Source organism: Gracilinanus agilis, chromosome 2, assembly GCF_016433145.1.
Source record: "Gracilinanus agilis isolate LMUSP501 chromosome 2, AgileGrace, whole genome shotgun sequence".
NCBI lineage: Eukaryota > Metazoa > Chordata > Mammalia > Didelphimorphia > Didelphidae > Gracilinanus > Gracilinanus agilis.
Window position 1 is genome coordinate 669,431,814 of NC_058131.1, and position 24,925 is coordinate 669,456,738.

The window sequence follows — 24,925 nt, forward strand, 5'->3', positions numbered from 1 at the left end:
GCACAAGCAAATGTAATGGATTTTTCTACCAGCAGCAATGCTGCAGGACAATCCAGAGGAACTTAGGAGAAAGAATGCTATCCACATCCAGAGAAAGAACTGTGGGAACAGAAATGCATTAGAAAAATATATGCTCCATCACATAATGCAGTAAGGATGTGATTAGGGTTTTGATGTTAAAGGATCATTCTTCTGCAAATATGAATAACATAGAAATAGGTTTTGAAAAATGATACATGTATAACCCAGAGGAACTGCTTGTTTGCTTTGGGGGGGGAGGGAGGGGAATTATGAATCATTTAACCAACCACTAGAAAATATTCTAAATAAAAATTTTTAAATTTTTAAAAATTGAGTTCCAAATTCTCTCCCCTCCTCCCTCATTTAGAAGACAAGCAATTTTATATAGTTTATACATATACATGTGCAGTCACATAAAACATATTCCCTTATTATGTTGTAAAAGAAAACAAACAAAAAATAAAGCAAAAAATAGTATGTTTTGTTCTACATCCTCATTTTCTTCTCTAGAGGCAGATAGTATTTTTCATCATGAGTCCGCTGGAATTATCTTGAATCTTTGTATCGCTGAGAATATCTAAATCATTCACAGCTATTCATCATACAATACTCTGTTACTGTATGCAATGTTCTCCTAGTTCTGCTCACTTTGTATCAATTCATCTATAAGTCTTTCCACGTGTTGTTTTTTTTAAGCATCCTTTTCTCCTCATTACTCCATGACAATCAGATATCACTACTTTCCCAGCCATTCCCAATTAATAGTCAATTTCAAATTCTTTGTCCTTATAAAAAGAGCTGCTATAAATATAAGTCCTTTTTAAAAAAAATGTTTTGGGAATACAGACCTACTAATGGAATGGTATTGCTAGGTAAACAAACAGGTATGCAGAGTTTTATAGCTCTTTGGGTATCATTCCAAATTGTCCTCCAGAATGGTTGAATCAGTTTACAACTCCACCAACAGTGCATTAGTGTCCCAATTTTCCTATATTCCCTCCAACATTTCTCATTTTCCTTTTCTGTCATATTAATCAGATAGGTATGAAGTGTTACCTCAAAGTTGTTTTAATTTGCATTTCTCTAATCAAGAGTGATTTAGAACATTTTCATATGACCATTGATAGTTTTGATATCATTATCTCTAAACTATTCATACCCTTTGACCATTTATTGAGGAATGACTTGTATTCATATAAATTTGACTCAGTTCTCTAAATATTTGAAAAATGAGGCTTTTATCTGAGAAATCTGCTGTAATTATTTTTTTGTTTTCTGTTTTCCTTCTAATCTAGGTTGCATTGATTTTGTTTTTCAGAAACTTAAAAAAAAAACACTCCTTACCTTCCATTCTAAGGCAGAAGAGTGATATGGGCTAGGCATTTGGTATTAAGTGACTTGCCCAGAGTCACAAAGCTAATAAGTGTCTGTGAGGCTAGAGTATAATCCTTTAATGAAAAAGCTGTTAAATCTTATGTTATCCTGACTGTGACTATGATATTTAAATTGTTTCTTTCTGTATCCTGGCAGTATTTTCTTCTTGACTCAGAAGTTCTGGAATTTGGTTATAATATTTCTGGGAGTTTTCATTTCTAAATCTCTTTTAGGGAGAGATTGTTAAGTCATTTCTTTCAATATCTATTTTATCATCTGGTTCAAGAATATCATGGCAGTTCTCAGTATCTTGAAAGATGATGCTACCTAGAAACTTTTTTTGATCATAGCTTCAGGTGGTACAATAATTATTAAATTTATTTTCCAGGTCAGTTGTTTTTCCAATAAGATGTTTCATATTTTCTATTTTTTCATTCTTTTGAAATGATTTTTTAATTGTCTCAATGTCTCAGCTTCCGCTTGCCCAATTTTAATTTTTAAGAAATTATTTTTCTTCAGTGAATTTTTATACTTCTTGGGCTGGTTCTGCTTCTTAAGGAGCTTTTTCAGTGGATTTTTGTGCTTTTGTAAGCAACTGGCCAATTCTGTTTTTTAAATTCATCAGTACTTTTTGTGCCTCCTTTACACCAAGCAGCTACCTTGATTTTCTTACATTACACTCTTTTTTTTTTTTGTTTTGTTTTTTGTTTTTTGTTTAAACCCTTAACTTCTGTGTATTGTCTCATAGGTGGAAGATTGGTAAGGGTGGGCAATGAGGGTCAAGTGACTTGCCCAGGGTCACACAGCTGGGAAGTGTCTGAGGCCAGATTTGAACCTAGGACCTCCTGTCTCTAGGCCTGACTCTCAATCCACTGAGCTACCCAGCTGCCCCCGCATTACACTCTTATTAGTTTTTCCAATTTTCCCCTCTTGAGTTTTAAAATCCTGAGATCTTCCAGGAATTCTTTTCACCCCTGAAGTTAATTCATAGTTTTATTTGAGGCTTTGCAATAGCTGTTTTGACTTGTCTTTTTTCTGCATTTGTGTTTTGATTTTCCCTGTCACTATAGGAAATTTATAGGGTCAGATTCTTTTTTGTCATTTGCTTTTTTTTTCTTAGCCTATTTACGTTAAAGTTGGTCTCTGCTCCCAGGCTAGAGGGGGCACTCTAAAGTTTCAGGGTTTTTGTGCTGCTCTTTTTAGAGCTAGTTCTCATGGTCTATAGGTTTTTAGTTCTTCCAACGTGGTATGACTTGAAGAGAAGTGTGATCATTACTCTCCGAGCCTGGTTTGTGAGTGACCATGAGCACTCACAAATGGTCATGAAACTGACCAGTGTGTCTACTGTTCCTTTTAGTGGTCCTCTTTTCCCTGGGGCAGCCCTGAGCCCCGGGAGTAGACTAGAATATGGGCAATGCAACATAGTCCTGCTACCAGGGCCAGCAAAAGGGGCTCCCATAGTTTCCTTTTGACCAGCTGTCCAATCTCTTTATTATCTGTGGACTGAGAGTTCCAGGAACTACTGCCTCTGATTCAAACCTCCCCCAAGGCCTGCTGGGGCGCGGCTTATATTGGACTGCATTCCATTCTTACCCCTGTGAGACAGACCTTTCCTGCAGATCTTCTAAGTTGTCTTGGGTGGGAAATTATTTCACATCATCCTGTTGTTGGTTCTGCTGAGTCAGAATTTGTTTGAAGGTATTACTTTAATATTGTTGGGGTTTTTTGGAGGGAAATTTGGAAATGCTCAGGGGAATTTTTGACTTTACTCCATCATCTTGACTCTAACCAACAACAAGCTTTTTGGTATAAACATCCACATAATTCTAATTCTTAAGAGTAAAAATTAATAACTCAAATTGGCCTATTGAAAGGATAATGGATACTGTTTTTAATCAAGGGTTTCTGACTCCCATTGAGATTTCTGGCAGCAGAAAAACTTTTACCTAGTTGTCTTTGAGGAGACAGAACATCACCATCCCATGGTACAGGTAGTAGAATTTCTTTGTGACAATATTTATATCTTACACTTATGGTTAATAAGATTCAAAATGCTATTGTAGTTCACAGGGCTTAATGGTCTTATTACAAAACTTCCCCTGTTCCAATAGATTTTTTTTTTTTAACAGTTGTCATTCTCTGTTTAGTTTTCAATATTTTTCAACATCAGATCAAAATCCTACAGTCATTTTTGTTGCTAAGGAAAGTGAGGGAAGAGAAGAGCCAGCTTAATCCAAACACTCTGGAAATGTCATCTACAAATCTGATCCTTCTCAAAACCTACCTCTCCTCTTCATGCATCTTGGCTTGGTTATTTCAGACATGAGAACCAAAAACATAAGCTTCAAAGGCTGAAGTAATTGCTATGTAGACAAATAATTATACTATATATATAAAGGCCCAATTTAATCTTTCATTTTCTCCCTAATTAGCCATCTTCCTTCTAATAAGGACAGAAAAGTTCATCATCAATGGGTTCCCAAGTCATAATCATCCTTTTATAGCATTATTTTCTCCAGTTCAGTTTCCCTGATTTTCTCCTTATATTTTTTGCCGTAATCTTTCCTCTTTTAAATATTTTCTTTTGACTTGATATACTAGTTTTCTTCTCCATGTACACACTGCTAACAAAGAACCTCTGATGTTTGCTATCTGGCTACTAAAAGTTATGACAGATCACACAAAAACCTACTTTGAGCCTGCTAGTACTGTGCCCTGAAAACATGACTTATCTTGTAGTTGCCTATAAAAGTGTTTCAGGTCAGAACACGTACTACAGTTTTCTCACTCTAAGATCTTGGGATTATATTTTATGCCACAGAAACAACTAGTATTGATTGAAATTTTTTCAAAAGGAAGTTCACACTGCTTTGCTCTTCTCTTCCTCTTTCTACATGTTGCCTTTAAAAAATTTCCAAATTAGTTTAATACATTCAGGTAGTGTTATTGAGGTTATCTGTAGTTTTGCTAATGAACTTACCTAGGCTAACTGGAGAATTACATAACGTATCTAATTACATTGTGTAAATTACAAGATAGAATAGATTACATAAAACTCATAAATGAATTCATTCGAGTAGATACCTAAGTGGTTCACATATTTGAATTTTCCTTTTATCCCCCATATTTAATAAAGCAAATATTTACTGAATACACCAAACTAAGAATCGTAACACAGACACACACACACACACACACACACACACACACACACACACACACAACACACAATATCTTAATGTGGAGATAATACAAACCTGGAATGACTGAGATTAAGCTAAGGCCAAAGCTTCATAGAGAAAGAAACTGGACCATCTTCATTTTGAAAGGAAATTGGCTGGGTATAAATTCTTAAAGTACAAGTCTCTAAATGATGAGTAGTCAACTCTCAATTTTCTGCTTATGGATTATCTACTTCAAGGATTACTGGTGGAAAATTCTTAATATTAATTTCCCTAAAGGATCTACTTGTACAAAAATATTTATAGCAGCTCCTTTTGTAGTGGGCAAAGAACTGGAAATTGAGGGAATGTGTCTTTTAAATGGGAAATGGCTGAACAAATTGTGATACATGTTGGTGATGGAATACTACTATGCTATAAGAAATAATAAGCAAGATGATTTCAGAAAGAGCTGGAAAGATCTATAGGAACAGATGCAGGCTGAAATAAGCAGAACTGGGAGAACACTACAACTATAACAGCAATATTATGTGATGACCATCTGTGAAAACTTGGCTACTTTCAGCAATGCAGTGATATGAGACAATCCTAAAAGATTAATGTCAGAGAATGCTATCTACACATCCAGAGAAAGAACTATAATATATATTATACATACATACATATAATAAAATAATTGAATGGACTGGGTCATGAGAATGGCAGCCAGAAAAAGGCAGCAACAATGCCGAGATCACAAGACAAGTCAGAGTGGACGTCCCCTGAACTGCCCCCTGGGTGGCCCAGGCAAAATAAAAAGCCACAGTTCATTAAAAAAATAAAATAAGGAGGCAGCTGGGTAGCTCAGTGGATTGAGCCAGGCAAAGAGATGGGAGGCCTAGGTTCAAATCTGGCCTCAAGACACTTCCCAGCTGTGTGACCCTGGGCAAGTCACTTGACCCCCATTGCCTACCCTCACCACTCTTTTGCCTTGGAGCCAATACACGATATTGACTCCAAGACGGAAGGTAAGGGTTTAAAAAATAAAATAAAATAAAATTTAAAACCACAAAGTTTAAGACATAAAAAGTTGTAAGGTTTACTATATTTGTCAATAAATGTAATTGTTTTACTTTATCTCAGTTAACTCACATGTTATACTACCTATGTAATCCCAGACAACTAACTTCTCTGAGTCTGATTCTTCATTTGTAAAATGAAGGGTAGCCTGGACTTGGTGGCCTCTAAAATTTCTTTTTCCTCCCACACTCCACCCAGGCAAACTGGCCTTCTCAGAGTTCCTAAAGAGACACTTCATCTTCCATTATCTCCACCCCTTTGTAATGGCCACCCTGGGGTTATAATGCATTCCCTCCTTAACTCCTCCTCTGCCTAAAAATCACACAGTTCAGGTACCATCTTTCACATGAAGCCTTTCTTATTTCCCCAACTGTTAGTGCCCTCCCTTCTCAAGCTTGCCTTGTATTTTAACTACTCTGAATATATTTGTATTTATTCAAGCTTTATGCTGTACATATTTATATAGGTGCTTGTCTTATATTAGAATGTAAGAACTTTGGGGAGTATGAATTATTTGTTTCTTTGTACTTGATTCTCTAGTGCTAGCATATGCCAAGTAACTGGTGTATAGTAGGTGTTTAATAAATAATTCATACATCTATGATTCCATAAGGGCTTCAGTGAAAGGAATATGCAAGGCCAATGAAAAGAGAAAAGCCGAATTATCTTCTGAAAATGGAAGAAATGGAAACCAGATGGATAAAAACAGCAGATTGGTAATCTTAGAGAGAAGAAGGTTTAGAAAAGTCACTGTAGGGAACAAAATACCGCAGCAAACTGAGGAATAAAAATCTGTAAGTTTCTAGAAGAGGTTATGTAGAATGAACTTGCATCACACTCAACTCAATAGTTTTATGGCTTCCTACAGTAGCAGTACTTGGCAGCTCAAGAATATAATAGGGCAAAGGTGACTATAATGGTAAGAAGATTGTCACAATGAATGTGTCTGGTTGGAGAGGGACATTGGAAAGGTATCTTACTGATCATTAGTGCAAGATCTTGAAGATGAAACCATATCTAGTGGTAGTAACGTTAACAGAGAAGGAGGTAAGGAAGGAAAAAGCAGCTCCACAGAGGCATAAAAATAAATACTCATTTACTCTCCTTGCAACTACAGTCAGTAGCAAAAAATTAGATATTCCTTTAATTTAACTTTTCATTTACTCTGGGCAAAGAATGTACAACCCACTTTGATGGTTCCATTGGTTGTTTCAAAACAGAAAAATAAAGAAATGTAGAAGGAACATTTATTTTCCTTTAAGAAAATATACCAGAAGATTTTCAACATTTAAAAAAAATTGCCCTATTTCTTTGACATAGAATAGAACTGAAAAATAAGAATTTAGTAGAACTTAAAAACAAAATTTATACCTGTTTATAATGTGTATCAATATTTTTCTTTAGAAAATGTGGAAATATCAGCCAGAGAAATTATATAAACAATCCAATCTTATCCAAATTGTAACTAAATGACAAACTTAATATTCAACTGAAAGTAAAATATTTTGGTTACTAAATGGAAGTTATATGTAGTCCTGCCACAACTTGCAGTATAATTTTATGCTACTTTTACTTTCTTCTTAGTTCTAATGACTTTTTAGCCCAGATTTTCCACTATACTCAGGAAACCAAAGTGTACTTTTCTAACAAGACTTTACCAAAGGAATTTTCTTTGACAAATCATGTGTCCCAATTTTTGGTTTAGAAAAACATTATATATGTATTAGCACAAAGAATGCTGAGAACGAAAAAGAAGAAAACAACACTTCAAATTCCTCTGAGATAGATGACATATTACAAAAGAAGAAATGAACATTACTAAAGTTACACTTACTAAGAGTCAATATGAAGTAAGCCACCAATGACATTCATATATATGTACGAAACACCTTAGCATAGCACCTGGGCCATAGTAAGTACTTAAATCAATATAAATTTACTTGACTTGATCAACATATTATTAAGAGCCTATTAAGTACAGAGGATTAGTGAAAATTTAAAGTTTAGATATAAGTCAGGGTCCCTAACCCCATGAAGCTAGCTGACTAGCAAGTTATGAAACAACCATACAATATAATATAAATGCATTTTTGAGTTTTCTAAAAAAAGTATTATGTGAAGTCTGAGACTAAGGTAGTTGAACAACCAAGGAAAGCTTTCTTTTGGATTGCAAAGGATAGCTCTGACAGGTAAAGTAAGAGAAGGAGAGAATTCTAGGGACAGGGAAGAGTATAAGCAAAGGCATGGAGGCATAAGAATGAGAATAATGCTTATCTAATTTTGGCTGAAGTACAAAGAGAGAAGAAGGGAGTAATGTGAGATAAAGCTGGAAAGTGTGGAGAGTTAGATTACAGAGGGCCTTAAATGCCAAGCAGGAAAATTTTAACTTTACTCAATAAGCAATGGAAGCCCCTGGAAATTATTTTGGGTAAAAGACATGACAATCTATATGTTAACTAGATTACCCCCCAAACTATATTTTTTCCATGTTTACCCACAAAATATGACTTCACACAGCAAGTAAATCACTATTCTGATTAGAAATATGTCTAGATAGATATTACTGTGTGTATTATATATATTATATATATATTACACACACACATTGTCCATCCTCTGACCATCATGGCTATCTGACCCTGAGCAAGTGGTTTAACCTCCAATGCCCTAGGCAAAAAAGATACCAATCTGCATTAGGGAGGGATAAAATTCCTTACTAGGAGCTTTTACATCAATGAAATCAGAAGTCCAGTCTTTATTACCTACTATAGTCACACACACACAACACAGATATAAATATATAAATACACACATCTGTATCAAGAACACTATTTTCTGTTTACTACTTCAAAATACACTAAAATATTTTTGTCTAATAAAAATACCGGAAACTAGATTCCCTGACTGGGGAATGGCTAAACAAATCGTGGTGCCTTAATGTAATGAACATCTCTGCATTTTAAGAAATTAATAATATAAAGAATATAGGCAAGTCATAGAAAGGCATGACTGATGCAATGTAACAGAACCATGATTATAATGATGACTATATAATATAAATGGAAAGGATAAGAGCAAGATAGGAAATAATGTCAATATAATGGTCAAGCTTAGCACTATGAATATAGGCATGAGTATCTATCTCCCTAATTTTGTTACAGAGCCAAAGGCCTTTGGAAGTAGAACACTACATATATTATAGAACTTGAATAAGTTAGTTTTGCTGAACTTATTTTTCTTCTGTTTTTTATTTTTTTTTTAACAGGGAATATAGACCAGTGTCAGGCAAATATCATTAATTTATATTACTTTAAAATTTACCTGATGCTTATATACTAAACATTATTGTATTTTCTTTCACCTTAAGAAGTCACATTTCTCTCACTTGAGATTATTTGAAAATTACTTATCCTCAAATTATATGCAATCAAAAGCTAATAAGTATCAAAGGTCAACACCATGTTGTTAAGAAAAGAGAACAGCCAGCACCTAAAGAGTCAGCTGTCAACAGATAGTGGTGTGCTCATAGTTCTAAGTACAAGAGAAAAGGTACAAATAGATAATAACAGTTCTTTTGTACTGTGTAGAATACAGGACAGCAGTTCTTTTTATGACATTTTGACTACAAATTGTTGATCAATTAAGATGGATTTCTCAAAATGTCAGTGTTCTACTTATACAACTTTTTTCCTTTAAATAACTTAATGCAATTACGATCAATCATTCAAATCTCTAAAAACTAAGGTAATAACTTTCAGGTATGGTGTTCTTTTCATCTTGATAAGAGAAAGAAAGCTGAAAATAAACATAAAAATTTACATGCTTTCTTTACTCATTTGACATAACAAAGGGTCCTTAATCCATTCCACAATACACATTTTGTCTTAATTTTTGCAAATAGTTCTGTTGTCCTCCTCCCTATCAATAACAGAGAAATGATACAGGCTTAATGGAAAGATTTGTAATCAGACTATACCTATAAGAGAGATAATAATAACTACCAAGAAACCACATCAGCCCTTTGCCCTTTTTTCTGTGTTATGATAGAATCCTGTCTGGTGTTGCCTTCCAACATTGGCACATTAGTCAAATGACACTCATCCAGTCACTATCAGAAGTGACTTAAACATGAATGACTAAGTGCAATCATTTGAGACAAAAGTGACTCAGTATCCAGGAAGGGCTGGGATTTAGTCATCTTTCAGTTTGTAGTCCATTTCTCTGCCACGTGTTACCACTGGTATGACCTTGGACAAGTCCGTCAGTATATGAAATAGTCTACACCCCCAGCCCTCCACTTAGGCAAAGTAGGGAGATACGTTATATTATTACCTTTTCGAGCTATTCTATGTCAGTAGTTTCCTCATTTTTTTCTTTAAAATTTTTAAAAGGGGGCAGCTGGGTAGCTGGATTGAGAGCCAGGCCTAGAGATAGGAGGTCCTAGGTTCAAATCTGGCCTTAGACCCTTCCCAGCTGTGTGACCCTGGGCAAGTCACTTAACCCCCATTGCCTAGCTCTTACCACTTACACAGTATTGACTCCAAGACGGAAGGTAAGGGTTTAAAAAAAATGTTTAAAATGTTTAAAATCTTTTGTTTCCTTAGTTTGCTTCTTTTATATTTCACTGTCAACAGAATACAAGATTTTTCTTTTTCTTTTTAAAACTTTTACCTTTCATCTTAGAATAGGTACTGAGTGCCAATTCCAAAGCAGGAGAGAGGCAAGGGCTAGGTAGTGGGGATTAAGTGGCTTGATAAAAAGCAGGGTCACCCAGCCAGAAAGGTTTTGAGGCCATATTTGAACCCAGGACCTCCTGTCTCCAGGTCTGATGCTTTATCTTAACTGTCCATCCACAAAACTTTTCTTGAAAAATTTCCAGTTAGGCAAACCCTGGTCTAATCCATATAGATGGTTGCTTTAGTCCTCTCTCTGCACTCCAAAGGTCTTAAGTGCTAACACGTATGGCATAGCATTCCTTAAGTCATTACATACACTGGTTTCTTGGTTCTGCTGATTTCACACTGAATCAGTTCATATGCAGGTTCCAGTTTCTCTTCCTCCTCCTCCCAATCTGGTGGAACCTCATTCTGCTGACTGATTGCCCAAGCCATTATTGGAGGCAGGGGCCAGGGTTCCAGACTTCTCCCCAAACTACTTTGCCCTCAAGCAAAAGGTACTCTCCAGGGAATGCCTACAATTCTTTTCATTCCTCCTTTATACCTTGCCTTCATCTACTGAATGTAAATTCCTTAGGAATAAGAATTTACTTGCTTGAATCTGTATCTCCAGGGATTAGTAGAGTAACCTAGCACAAAGCAATAAACAATTAATAAATGCTCTACTAATCTATCAGGAAAACAATAACAAAAATAGTTAGCACCTCTATAGCTCTTTAAAGTTTGCAAGGTGCTTTACCAATATTTGGTTCTATCTTACACTGACACTGGAAGGCAAGTGCTCTTATTCCCATTTTACCCAAAAAGAAACTGAGGCTGTTAGAGGCAATGACTTGCCCAGGATCACACAACTTGTATCTTAGGCTGCATTTGAAACACAGGTCTTCCTAACTCTATCCACTGCACTACCCTAACTGCCTCATTAAAATTACATACCAAAAAATTTTAAGCCACTCACCTGTTGGCAGGCTTTTGCTTCTAATTCTTCCTTATCAAAAGGACTGCTCTGATTATGTTGATGTATCTGGCACCACTGTTTATTATTTCTTTAACTTCCTTGGATATGCCTATCCAAGGAATTATAAATTGGTTTCCTGAATGACAGAACCAATGACAGCTCTCTCAATAGCATGTTGTATTTTTTTTTTTTTTGGAGTCATCTCTATCCCTTGCTTGACTAAGAAACATCTCCCTAGTCATTCTTGTGAATGGTACTTTACTTGATTCTCTTCTAATCTGTATATGGCTTGATCCTTAATATTCAGGTCTAATTTCCATTTTCAGGTTATGAAAACTGGTATATAGTATATGGTATTGGTCTGAACCAAATTTCTGCCAAATTGCTTTCCATTCTTCCCAGCAGTTCATGTTAAATGTGGAATCCTTCCACAAGCAATTTATGTTCTTAAGTTTATCAAACATTGGGATTATTAAATTCAATAGTTGAATTGTTTCTGATTTTTCTTTAATTAGTCTGTTCCACTGATTAACCAGTACCAATTAGTTTTGAGAGGTTCCTGATTTTCCATAAGATCACATTATGGCTCAATTTCAATTAAGATGGAATAACTGGATTCTGTTGTGATTTTTCTATACAAGTTAAAACTGGATTCAATTTTCCCCTTCTTTCACCATTAAATGTGTCTAAAATACTGCATTTTAGATCAACAATGAATTCTACATATTAATTTCTCTCAATCAGGCATGTCTTATTAGTAAAGAAGTGCTTGAGAGGTAAAATATTTCATTAGTACATTTGAATAAGAGGATCAAAGGCACGAGTTTTCCTATGAAGACACACAAAAGTATACTCAAAGGATAAGAGGGGAGAAAAAACTGAGAGTATACCTAAAAAGGACAAAAAAAAGTTTAAATGCCTATAGTATCATCTTGTCTAGATTGTAGGACACAAGTATAATTCAATTTAAGGTGAGGAAAAAGCAAGGACATAAATTTTACTTTGGAAAAAGTACACTTTGTCAATAGAAACAGAACCACAAATTTAGAGCTAGAAAGAAACTTAGACATCATTTCCTCCATTTTCCCTCATTCTAAAGGGGGAAACTGTGGCCCAGAGATAATATGATTTCTCTAGGGTAACAAAGGTAATAAGTAGCAGAACTAGAATTGAGAGTCAGATCTTGACTTCAAATTCTGCCCTTGTTCCATTGTACCATGCTGCAGAACAGGCTCTTTAAAAGAAAAATCTGAATTTTGTTCTTTAGTTTCATCAATTTTTGATGGGTATTCTTAATAGAAACAAGAGTTTGATATTTTTACATGCAAAATCCAATTATTAAATGTAGCAATGATTTAAAAAAACAATGCAATGTTTGCATGAATAAATTTATGAAATAAAATAAAGATTTCAGAAGGCTTAAATTTAAAATATGCTTTAAAACTATATAATTTTCGATACTGTTATAAAAATTAGAATTTGAATTTAAGCATGTGAAGTGCATATGTATATATAAATAGTTATTGAACTAATCCAGTAGGATACTAAATCATCATTAAAATAACTGAACTAAAAACAAGCTGAAAATGATATGGAAATATCACTCTTCCAATGATTTTTTTTTTTTTTACCCTTGTACTTTGGTGCATTGTCTCATAGGTGGAAGATTGGTAAGGGTGGGCAATGGGGGTCAAGTGACTTGCCCAGAGTCAGTATATATATTTTTAAAATGTAACACAAAATCCAGACATTTGACTATACAATTTTGCCACCAAATCATTAAAAAAATAGTTTCAGATTTGTCTTCCTTGTCTACCACTGAAGAATAAGCCAGATTGTTTGACTCGAGGTAATAATGTAAATGATTTAAACTGGCAAGAACATCTCCCATAAAATTAAGCAACAATCAGATTTACATATTTTTCCCAAAGGTAATGAGGACCAGAGCATGGAATTTTAAGTAGTGTCCTACTAGGAACTGGTTTCTATTCCAAGTCTTCCTTTTTATAGGTAACTGATAAAATTCTGATTAATTATAAATGTAATCTCTCATAACATTTTTTAAACCCTTGCCTTTCATTTTATAATCAATACTATTTATTAATTCCAAAGCAAAAGAGCAGTAAGGGCTAAGCTGGGGGTGAAGCGACTTGTCCAGGGTCACACAGCTAAGATTTATCTAAGGCTCTATTTGAATCCAAGACCTGGCTGTAGCCTGGCTCTCAATCCACTGAGCCACCTACCTACCCCCATATAACATCTCTTTTAATGAGCACTTCTTCACTTCCTTCACACATAAAACCTTTCGAATGCAAGTTCTTTACCCAAGTACACAAGAAATAATTAAATTACTGTCAACAAATGTTCACCAAAAGTGAACAAAATCACTCAAAGATGAAGAAAGGATAAGAAAGAATTATCTAAGTGGCTTTCAGAATTTCTGAGTAAGAGACAGTAACAGAAATGTTATTTATTGCAGCTCAAGTTAACTAGGAAATAATTTAATGTCCTCATTTTTTTAAATAAAAAAAGAAAATCATTCCATTAAGGCTTACTATGTCAAGCACTGTGCTTGGGCTGGGAATATAAGTGAAAAAGCGAAAATAGTTCCTCTTACCCTAAGGAACTTACATTCTAATAGGAAAACACCCTCATGGCCAGGGAGGTGCTTAAAATGACTGATTGTGGAAAAGTAGATAGGCACACTCCGCTTGTCATGGTTCCAGAACAGAAGGGTTAGGATGGGGGCTGGTAGAAAGGATACCCGGGTGGCAGGAGGGTGGTTGACTACTGTGAAGATGAGAGCAGGAAGTAAAGAAAGGGTGGGGTCTTCCTAAAATGGTGTTTGCAAACCCATGATAGGTGCGGCTCTGCATAGAAGTACAGGCCTCAGGCAGATGATGAACATTTGCTGTAGTGTAGTGCAGACTCTCTGTGCACTACAGATGACAATTCTACCTGTATTAATTTACCTATTTTGGTTTGTTAAACATAGTTATATATTACAATTATAAATTTTTGTTATTTAAACTATAAATATCATGAAATTATGGTTTTTTTCTCGAAGTGACGCACCACCCGAGTTATGCTCAGTTTTCTGGCAAATTTTGACACACCAAGCTCAAAAGGCTGACCATCACTGTTCTAAAATATTATGCCTAGAAATGAGCCATTAATCAGCATAAGGAAAGAAAAGTAAGTTTCTAACACAGCCAACACAACACTCCATCTCTCAACTCCTGGACATTTTCATCAGCTATCCCCAATGACTGGAATCCTCTCCATCTTTATCTCTGCCTTGTGGTTTCACCTGCTTCCTTCAAGGTCCAGATAGAATCCCACCTTCTGAAGGAAGTCTTTCCAGACTCCCCCTTAATTCTACTACCCTTCACCACAGATAATTTCTACTTTATCTGTATAAAGCTTGTTGTTGCCAAGTTATCTCCCCAAATAAACTGTGAGCTACTTCAGGGAAGGAATTGTCTTTTATCTTTATTTGTATCCCTAGCATTTAGTACAGAGCTTGGAATATAGAATGTACTTAACAAATATTTGCTGATCATAGTACTTGACTCCACTGGAATCTGCTATTGCTAAGACCTGAGCCCCAGAAAATGGAAAGCTGTTATTCTTGCCATACCAACCAAATTTGTTAAAACATTCATAAAATTATCATTAATTTATATTTTGGGAATTGATGTTAAATAAATAAATTAAAAGACAAAAAGAAAGCAGAAAATTCCTACCTGAAAAAGTCTAATTTCTAAATTTCAGTCTTTCTGCCTTTCTTGGAAAGTCATAAAACCTCCTCTGGTTTGATCTAGTTTACTAGAATGTACTGTTTGCTTGGCCTCCTTATCTTATATATACATACAGCTAGGTGTGTCAGATACCTAGGTTCATTCTTCTCATTGTTGATTACTAAGATCCCAGTAGAGAACTAAGGCCAAAGTTAATCCAAATTCCTAGAAATAATTTCAATTAAATCCTCTTCCTACAATATGAATTTGTTCTTTCTCCTTAATAGGCAGCATGGTGCTTCTCAAAATGTCTTTCCTCACTCTGGTAGTGTGAACAAAGTACAACAAATGCAAACAGTATATTCAATGACCAGATTTGAGTGCCTGGCTAAATTAACTTTAAAGAAATCTTTAAAACAACATTTCTTTTTCCAATATAAGCAGAATTAAAGCTACAGTAGTTAAGGAATCACTTTTTTTTTTTAACCCTTAACTTCTGTGTATTGGCTCCTAGGCGAAAAAATGGTAAGGGAGGGCAATGGGGGTCAAGTGACTTGCCCAGGGTCACACAGCTGGGAAGTGTCTGAGGCTGAATTTGAACTTAGGACCTCCTGTCTCTAGGTCTGGCTCTCAGTCCACTGAGCTACCCAGCTGCCCCTAGCAATCATTTTTTACAGGTGACACAGCTGCTCAGAACCAGTTTTGACAATTCTAAAACCAGGTCAAAATTACTTGCTTTAGGATTGTTTTAAGAAGACACTTCTGCAAATCTTGAAATAACAAAAGAATTATGTTGCTTTTCACTAAATGCCTTGCCTGAGGAGGTGTCACACAAACAAACCCAGATCTCCTGACCTAGAGTCCAGTGTTCTTTACACTGCTCACCCCTATGTCCATGAAGGCTTAGGCTAATAATGGCAGTCCCTCTATTCACAAATACTACAATAAAAATAGTATAAGATCCTCTTACTGAGGCAATTGGTAAAATCAATTCACTTTAGAGTGAATTAGATCTTAAAGTATCATAAAGGCCAGAGATTCTTAACTGTATTTTAAAATACTTTCTTCTAACTCAAAATTGAATGCTTTTTCTAGTGTCCCAGGTCTAAAACAGAATCATTAGAACTATCACTTATTACTAGTTTGCATCAACATTTGTAAAGTACTTTGCAAATATAAAGTACTATATAAATGCTACCTCTTATTATTATTATTATTGAAACAAATTAAGTAGGCAGGAAAAGGATTCTGAAAAGATATCTTCAATTGGATAGGGAAAGTACACATTTCAAATATTAACCACTTTAATGTGCTTTGAGAGTATAATATCTTTCATATTTCTAACATATCTTTCAAAAGAAAAAGATAATCTAACATTATAAATTAAATGAACATAATATTATGGTAATTCTGATGAAATAACACAGAAAACTACATATTAGGTGTGAAAAAAGTTAATTTCAAAATGTGTTTTCTATAGGAAAGGCTTAGCAAATATTAACCAGATTCAAATTTAAAGGAGACTCCTATATTTTGACAGATCACCTATTATCACAAAAGAAAATCAAAAGTGGAAGGGAACAATAAGCATTGATTAAGCACCTACTATGTGTTGAACACTGCCCAAAACACATTACAAATATCTTAATATCAGTGAAGTCATATTGATTTTATTGGTTATTCACGGCTCATAAGTCAACTAACTTTGAGCTAAACACCTATTATTTACAAAGCCTGATGGGGATACAAAAATAAATAAGACTAGACAGGACCTTCCCCCCAAAGGACTTAAAAGTCACAAGGCTTGGACTGAAGTCTTAGTTCTACTATTTTGTGTGACTCAGCAAATCAACTCTGAGCCTCAATTTCTTCATATATAAAATGAAAATTGTAATGCCAGAAATGTGTCCAATCTACAATAAAACAAATTAGGTAGAGCTCTGAACCAATAATTACTAAAGGGACCTAGCTGCCTTCTACAAATAGGATCCCAGACCTTCCTCACAATCTGAGACCCCTTTGTGCTCCAGAGTACAAGTTTCATTACCCTCCTCAAGTCCCCCAACAGTCCAGTTGGTGCATCACAAAATACAAATTCTCTTTGGTAGTCACAGTCAGGCAGAACTAAACCTCCCCCCATAGGCTTGTGGTCCCAGAGCAATGGACCAATTAGCCCAGGACACAGGATAATGGGCTTCTGTGGAGACAGACACTATTTAATGCTGGGCAACAGAGAGAAATGACAAGGAGCTGAGGGGCTCCTAAAATAACTAGACTTTTCATAGAAGCTTATGGCTTCCCTATCATGCAACATTAAGGACTAGGGTGGAGGTCTAGAGATCTTGTCCATGCTGATATACTCATCAGGCCACCAGAATAACTGAACAATCTATTCAATTATTTCACCCAATCTAATTATTCTTAATTGTATTTATGCATTAAGATTAATCCATTATCCTTAACCAACTAAATGTATGTTAATACAAAAGAAATAACCCCTTCCCCCATGAAATCATGGCTAATACTAATTAAGAATTAGCATAAATCACTGATTTAGTAATTAGGCAGGAGTTAACTCAAATAGGGTAGGGGACTAGGGATCAAATTATTTCACACAGAATACTACCACTTCATAAGGCTATTGTAAACAAAGTGACTTATAAAAGGAAAGGTGCTATATATGTATTAGTGTTACGATTAAAAATGATAAAGACTGATATAAATATAGAAATTAGTAGTTTAATTAAAGCCATGGCCATGCTGGTAAAATCATTAGACCACGCGCCAGTAAGAATTCAAACTGCCTCCGCCATTTTTACCTTTTGTACCTTCCCCCACCTGCTAGCTCAGAGAGAGCTTACTTTCGGATTTCCTCCCATTTAAACTGTCCTATGTGTGGGGCCACAGGCAGCCCCACGCCCAAAGAACCGGAAACCGGAAACCCGTTGGACCACAGGAAATGTAGTTTGATAGCCCCCACGTGTCCATAGAAAATATATATATATACTTTTAGATGGCATCTCCCAAATTCCAATTTTACATTAGGAAAAAGGCACATATACAAATATAACATAAAGTTGAGTGTACTGCATTGTATAAAAAAATATGAAGTACTAGGAAAGGTAAGAGGAAAGATCAATTTCAATTAGGGAGACTTTGGGGGGCTGTCAGGGAAAGTTGCACGGGAAGAAAATGACACAGGAGCCAAGCCTTCAAGTCTTCAATTCCATTTCAATTTACCAAACATTTATTCAATACAAAGCTCCATGCTAGGATGGGAAGACAAAAATTCAGTTAAAATATGGTTCCTGTCTTCATGGAGCAAATCAGTTTTCAGGATCTCAAAAGGCCCAGACTGGAAAAAGAGAAAGGCTCTCCAGGTATGAGAAGCAGTGTTGGGGATGGGAAAAATATTGGACAGTTGAAGGACTAATGAGTAATATAGCTTTTCTGGAGAAATAGAGAGATAGGAGAGATAAGAGAGAGAGAGAGAGAGAGAGAGAGAGAGAGAGAGAGAGAGAGAGATGGATGAGAGGGAGATATGAGGGGGAAATAAGTCTGGAAAGGTTAAACTGAAGCCAAGTTCAGAGAGTCTTAAATGGCAGCTTAGAGGGTCTAAATCTTATTTAATGGACAATGAAGAATTACTGAGAATTCTTTTGTGCAGGATAAGAGTTTGAGAAGACTAACCAGCTGCCAAAGGGAAGACACCAAAGAAACTGGTTCAGGAAGCTTCTATGAAGTATTCAGATAATAGGTGAGAAAAGGACAAGATAAGGTGATGGGGATGAAAAGAAGTGGACTAAACTATAACGGGGGTATTGTAAAAGTAGAAAGGCCATCTTGAGTGAGGAAGAGGGCTAAATCAAATATTTCTGTGACATCTTGTAAAACTGTTTAACATGATAACTAAGGCATTAATAACTAAGAGATCCACAGAATTCCCATTTTGACTAATTAGACTAACCACAAGAGAGCAAAATGGTTCTCAATACATCATTAGGTAGCCTTTATGATGCAGAGGATAGAATTAAAGCAAAGCAGCTATTCTAGTAATGTTCCATATTATAACACCAAAATCTATGCCCAAATATAAAGACCCTAAAATCACCTTACAGTCACTTGAATTATTTTCATTATGCAGTACACTGACTTGTAACAAGTTTTTTAATCTTTGTATTTAAGTGCATAAGAAGAAAAAATATGCATAACTGAATCAAAGGGCTTGGACTCTACCCCAATCCTCTCATTTAACATATAAAGAAACAAAAGAACAAAAAGGTTAAGAGGTTAAAAGACTTGTCTTGCCAGAGTATGATGTACTACCTGAACCTAGAGCTGGTGACTCTCACAAGTTTAGTCCTTTTTCTACCATCCCTATCACCTCAAAATTATTTTATTCAAGTGTAGTGTTGAGGTCCAACAAAGTACTATCTGTTCCCAGAGACTTTTCTAAAAACATTTGATAAAATATGACTCATTAGTATCTATACAGTGAAAAAGTAGTAATGTCCTAAGGGGAAAAAAGGTCCTAGGAACCCTGATTATTTGGTATACTTAATACAAAGGTAAATAAGAAAAAGAAAAAAACATTATGCCAAAGTTAATTTTCCTAGGAGAAAATCATAGAAAATACTTGAGCAGATTTTGGAAGTTATTTAATTTTTCAAGTCTACTAAATAAAGTTTACTGAATAAAGATATAGTAGGCAGTAATTCTGCCAATTTACAGATACATGAAGAAAAAGATAACATACAATTCTGAGGACAAAAAAGTCTGATCTGTATTGCAGGGTTCTGAAAGTAGTCAAGGGATTAATCCTGTTGTTTTTGGTCAGCATTCATGAGCAATCAGAGCATGGTATGTAAGTTTAACTTACTCTCAGGGGTACATCCAGGCTTGTTTTTCTTTACATTCATTCTTCTTCATTTTGGAGCAAGGTTTCTGAAGCTTTTTTTGTCACAGATCCCACCAAGTTAAGAACACAGTATTTAAAGACAAGATTTCCTGATGGATAAATCTTTCTGTAAAGTATTACAGGTGTTTTTCTAGATATACTTTTGCCTTTAAAAGAGTACTCAAAATAAGCACTTTACTTTCTTAATGAACTCAAGGCATAGTTTCCATTGACCAGATTTATAAAAACTTCCAGGAAACCCTACCCCACAAAATTAAAGAGGGAACAGAAAATGAGCAGAACTCTGAACACAACTCCCTACCCATGCCTAAAACATTAATGAATCCAAATAATTAGGATTTCAACTCAAGGACTGCTTTCCCCCCAGTCTGAAATATAGCACTCGAAATAATTATTCTTAAATATGCTACAACCAGAAATCAATTTAGATTTCATGGAGAAAGAGAAGCTGACTCAAAATAGGAAATCTTGTGATACTGTGAAAATGTTGTACTAGACTTAGATCCATCTTTAATGTAGTTTTGGCAATCTTTGTCTTTCTTGACAATACTATTATTAATGAAATTGATATGGATTTAATTAAATTGATATGGAATTAACTAAATTTCAATGACAAGATCTATTTAATCCACTTGCAGGTATTTCCAAATCTTAGAGTAACTAAGGAGCTAGGAAAGTTTTTAAACAGTTTAGATTTTGAGTTATAAAAGTGCATAGGAAGATTCTAAATCAGTAGAATCCACAGCTCTCATCTCTCACTCAAGGGATTTTTTTTAACTATTAAAATATAAAAGGGAACAATATATTTCTTTTCAATGCCCTGCAAATTCAAAACTACAACTCAGAACAATTGTGTGAATGAGAATTTACAATATAAGCAAGCTTAATGCACTGGGACCTTACCGAGATATTGTTTTTGGTGTTTTTGTCAATGAAAAGTATTATAACAAAGTCTTCCTAATATTTCTAATAAGTAATCTTCCTTGCTAGGATCTAAGTCCCAAATTGAATTCTGTGTTTCAATGGCGGGCATTTTCAACTGTAAATTATGAACTTACTCTTACCCTAGAAGTTAGGAAAAAGAAAAGTTACTTTTCAAAATTTACTAAGTAAAACTAAAAGTCCCAGGAAGCATATTAGCAAGGAGGGCTCTAAGTACAGGATCAAGAGTTGGAGAAAGAGACTAAAAGGAAGATCAGTACACACTACCCACCCAACAGACTCACCCACCAAACCATTAAATATAAAGATGGACTACTAGACAGAAAGTAGAGTTATATATTCAGAAATGACTTCTTCATAGATGATTGACCCATATTCCCTATTTTCAGTTAACTTCCTGATCTCTCAAGGCCACAAAAACCACAGGGCTTTTTTTAAAAAAAGAAGAAATCAGTCATGCTGAAATCTCTGGTCAAGTGGATGTTTATGTTCTTGTCCTACTGTTACCCTAGAATATGTTACATCATACCCTTAGAGAGAAGCAAGTTTAAAAAAAATCAAAGTTTTCAAAACAAAAATAATAAAAATTTAGCAATAGCTTAATTAAATGAATAGCTAAATGAGAATAAGCAATAATAGATGTGTGGGAAGAAGAAAAAATAACTTTAAAAATTCTGTAAATAAATTATTTTGGAGACGAGCTAAAATGATAATCTAATACTTCAAACGACTAAAAGAACTTAAATACCTTACTTTATATCCTCTACCAAAGTGGCTCCACAACATCTTTCAAAAATTGCATAAGAATTCTTGATATAATATTTTGGTACAATATTAACTTGCATTCATATGTTAACAACTGTTGGTCCATATTAAGTAAGATGCTAATCATGTAGAAGCAAACCCAAAGTGGTTAAATACTGTACATATGAGAAAGATGAATGAGCAGCTAGATTGACAAACCCTACTGTAGCCATCAACACCAATAAGCTATCCCAGTTCAAGCTTGGAGAAAAAATTTTAGTAGAAAAACTAAGAAACTTTGACTTAATCTGTGTTGAGAAGACAAACCAGGAATCTCCTTAGAATATCTCTGATTAGTTTCTTTTAAAAAATAAAAAGGAGGTGGAGATCAAAATTCCCATCCCTGAAAAATTCTTTATAAAATATCACCTCCATCAACTAAGTTTTGAAAAGTATTGAAGGTTCCTTAATTACTGTCACAATGTAAAAGCTTCAAAACAGATGCTTTATGTTAAATATGAGTCTTATATTTGTCTTTCCATTAAGTTTACTTCCACTACAACCTAGTGGCTTTGAAATCTGGCAACAGTAAATAAAAGGAATTGGTTATTTAGGCATATAATATATTAATATCAATTAGACTTCCTGGATTCCTTCAAGTTCCAGCTAAAATCCTACCTTCTATAGGAAGGCATTCCAGACCCCTCTTGATTTTAATGCCTTCCCTCTGTTCATTATTTTCTACTTATTCTGTATATAGCTTGTTTGTACATGATTATTTGCATGTTACTTCTATTAGATTGTCTTTGGCCTCTCTTTGTGTCCCCAGCTTTGATGGTACAGTGCTTGGCAATATAGTAGATACTTAACTTCTACTTTTAAAATTAATGATTTTCCTTCGAAGTTCCATAAATAAAAACAATCAAATTGATCTTTTGACAACCTAAGATAAAATGACTCAATTCATTTTGCCTTTGTAAAATGATTGTCAGCTGACTGATCTGAGTATTCAAGGACAAACCCACAGTGTCTCTGACCCATCAAGTATATTATTTAAAACTTTGCTATGTTAAAGTTTCTTGGTATTTAAGAATTGCTCTAAATCAACAAACTATTTTCTTGTAATTTTAAACAGGGGTTCTGATTTCTGGCAGAATATGTTCAATACAGGGATTACATAAAGATAACAATAAGACATCCAGTATTGCCCATAATCAGAATAAAAGTAGCATAGGTAGAACAAAGCACATTTTGACCTTTAAAAGCCTGAACAAAATTAAACATTTTACAGGCAAAAAATTTATGAAAGAATATTATTCATTTTCTACCAAAATGTCTCCCTGAACAAATTTTTTTTCTTGGCCCAATTACAATATCTTGGTATAAGGCTGTCTCCTAAAAAAAGCATTTTAAGGCACCCACCTGTCTATGTTAGTAGCAAACTTAAAATAGCTTCCTCACCTGTTATTTTTCTAGATAACACTAAAAAATATGTATTCTAGGCATTATGCCTGATATGACATCTGAATACTAGCACTACAAATTTTATAAAAACTTACCTCAAACTCCTACAAATCAGCAAAGATAAGCTTGGGGTCTTGAAGGCCTTACAACCCAGAGAGAACATGGGAAGCTCCCACTATTGGCATTTCATATTTGGATTTCTCCTAAGGTTACAGGCCTACCACTTCAATCCACACCAGCCTTGCTAAGATCTGTACCAAACTCTTACCCAGAGGTAAATTTGGTCAATCAAAATTAAGTATTCAAAAACCTAAACCCCTCAGGCCCTTCAGATAAACAATTCATAGAGGAAAGAAATTGTTAAGACATCTTCTTCTTCAATACTTACTATTAAACTTCTTAAAAGGCATGAGGACAGATTCCAGGAGGCCTTAGGGAAAGTCACTTACCCACCCATCACTCCCAATTCTTTTAACTAGTCACTTCATTATAAATAAGTATATATTTGCATTTATTTATAAACTTATAAAGTAAAAATATAAAAAATTTATAATGAAATATGAATGAAAGGAGTTTTTGAGATTCTTAAGAGGAAAAACGATGAAAATCCCTCATGAGCAAAATGTTGGAGCTGCTTTTGCCTAATCATACATTTCATTTCAATAAATATTTATTATGAACCTTCTATATATAGCAGATGTGGGAAGAGTGGCCAAGAGGCAGCTGTGTATGCCAGGAACCGCCACAGGCTGGGTCACAGGTGGTATGATGGGCAATCAAAAAGAAACTGGGCAGGAAAGGTAAAGCCAGCCCCCCAAGGGGCTCAGGAAGAGCTGGCCTTGACCAATCCAGGGGAGCCTTGAAGTTTGTTCCCCTCTCTGACCAGCTCTCCCAATAAGACTAGAGGACTCCGGACACCTTCTCAATAGGCAATGCGAGTTGCCTGCAACATACACACCTGCACACACACCTTTAATACTGACACATTCCCGTATGAAACATATCAGACACTGACACACCACACACAAACCGACCCTGGACAACCATGCTTGTCTACACTTCAGATACAGAAACCACACACACAAACCTCAGAGAGACAGTCCACACACCGACACACACACAAGTATGTCAGACAAAGACACCCCACCTCATGTACCTACACAAACCACCCGGGACTTATGCACAAGAACGCCTCCGACAGACACACACTCCTGGAACACAGCCACGCCCCCCACCACGACAGACAACACACAAGATACACACAAGCAGGTAAATACTCAGACATCACACACACCTCAAACATATCAGACCCCCTCCCACACCTAGACAGACACACACACAAACCACACCAGACACTCTCACACGCGCGCACACTCCACGCACGGGCGCGCGCGCACATAATATCCCCACCCCCACTCTGGCCCTCCCTGACTTCTCAGACCGCGGCGCCCGCCGCTTCAGAGCCACTCTCCCCCGCACCTCGGCCCTCGAGACCCCCGAGACCTTCCCCCTTCCCTCGGCCCCGGGTCCGAGCCTCACCTTGGGCCGCTCGTCCCCTTCGACCCGGCCGGCCGGGCTGGGGTTCTCCGACATCTCGCCAGAGTCCCAGCAGTCGCTGCTCCCGGCGATTTCGCCGTCCCGGTGGCCCCTCCGGGCGGAGCCGGGACTGGGGGCCCCGAGTGGGGGCGAGGGCGGAGCTGGGGGCGGGGGTGAGGGCGGAGCCGACGGCTCGTGGCGGCTGCGCGTGGGCATCACACTGGGACCTCGGGCCCCGCAGCGCCCGCGGCAGCGCCCGCGGCAGCGCCCGCCCGAACCGGAACTGCTTCTGGGGGCGTGGTCTCGGCTGG

The 24,925-nt window shown here is 36.0% G+C and overlaps 1 protein-coding gene across 1 annotated transcript in view; it reads right to left on the bottom strand.

Moving 5' to 3' along the window:
• SAMD8 (sterile alpha motif domain containing 8) overlaps nucleotides 1-24,687 on the bottom strand; it is a 45,876-nt gene extending 21,189 nt beyond the window's left edge. The window contains exon 1 of the mRNA XM_044662799.1: nucleotides 24,618-24,687. Within this exon, the coding sequence (XP_044518734.1) occupies nucleotides 24,618-24,671 (54 nt within the window). The 5' untranslated portion in view covers nucleotides 24,672-24,687. The remainder of the gene's footprint in view (nucleotides 1-24,617) is intronic.
• Between the last annotated feature and the right edge of the window lie 238 nt (nucleotides 24,688-24,925).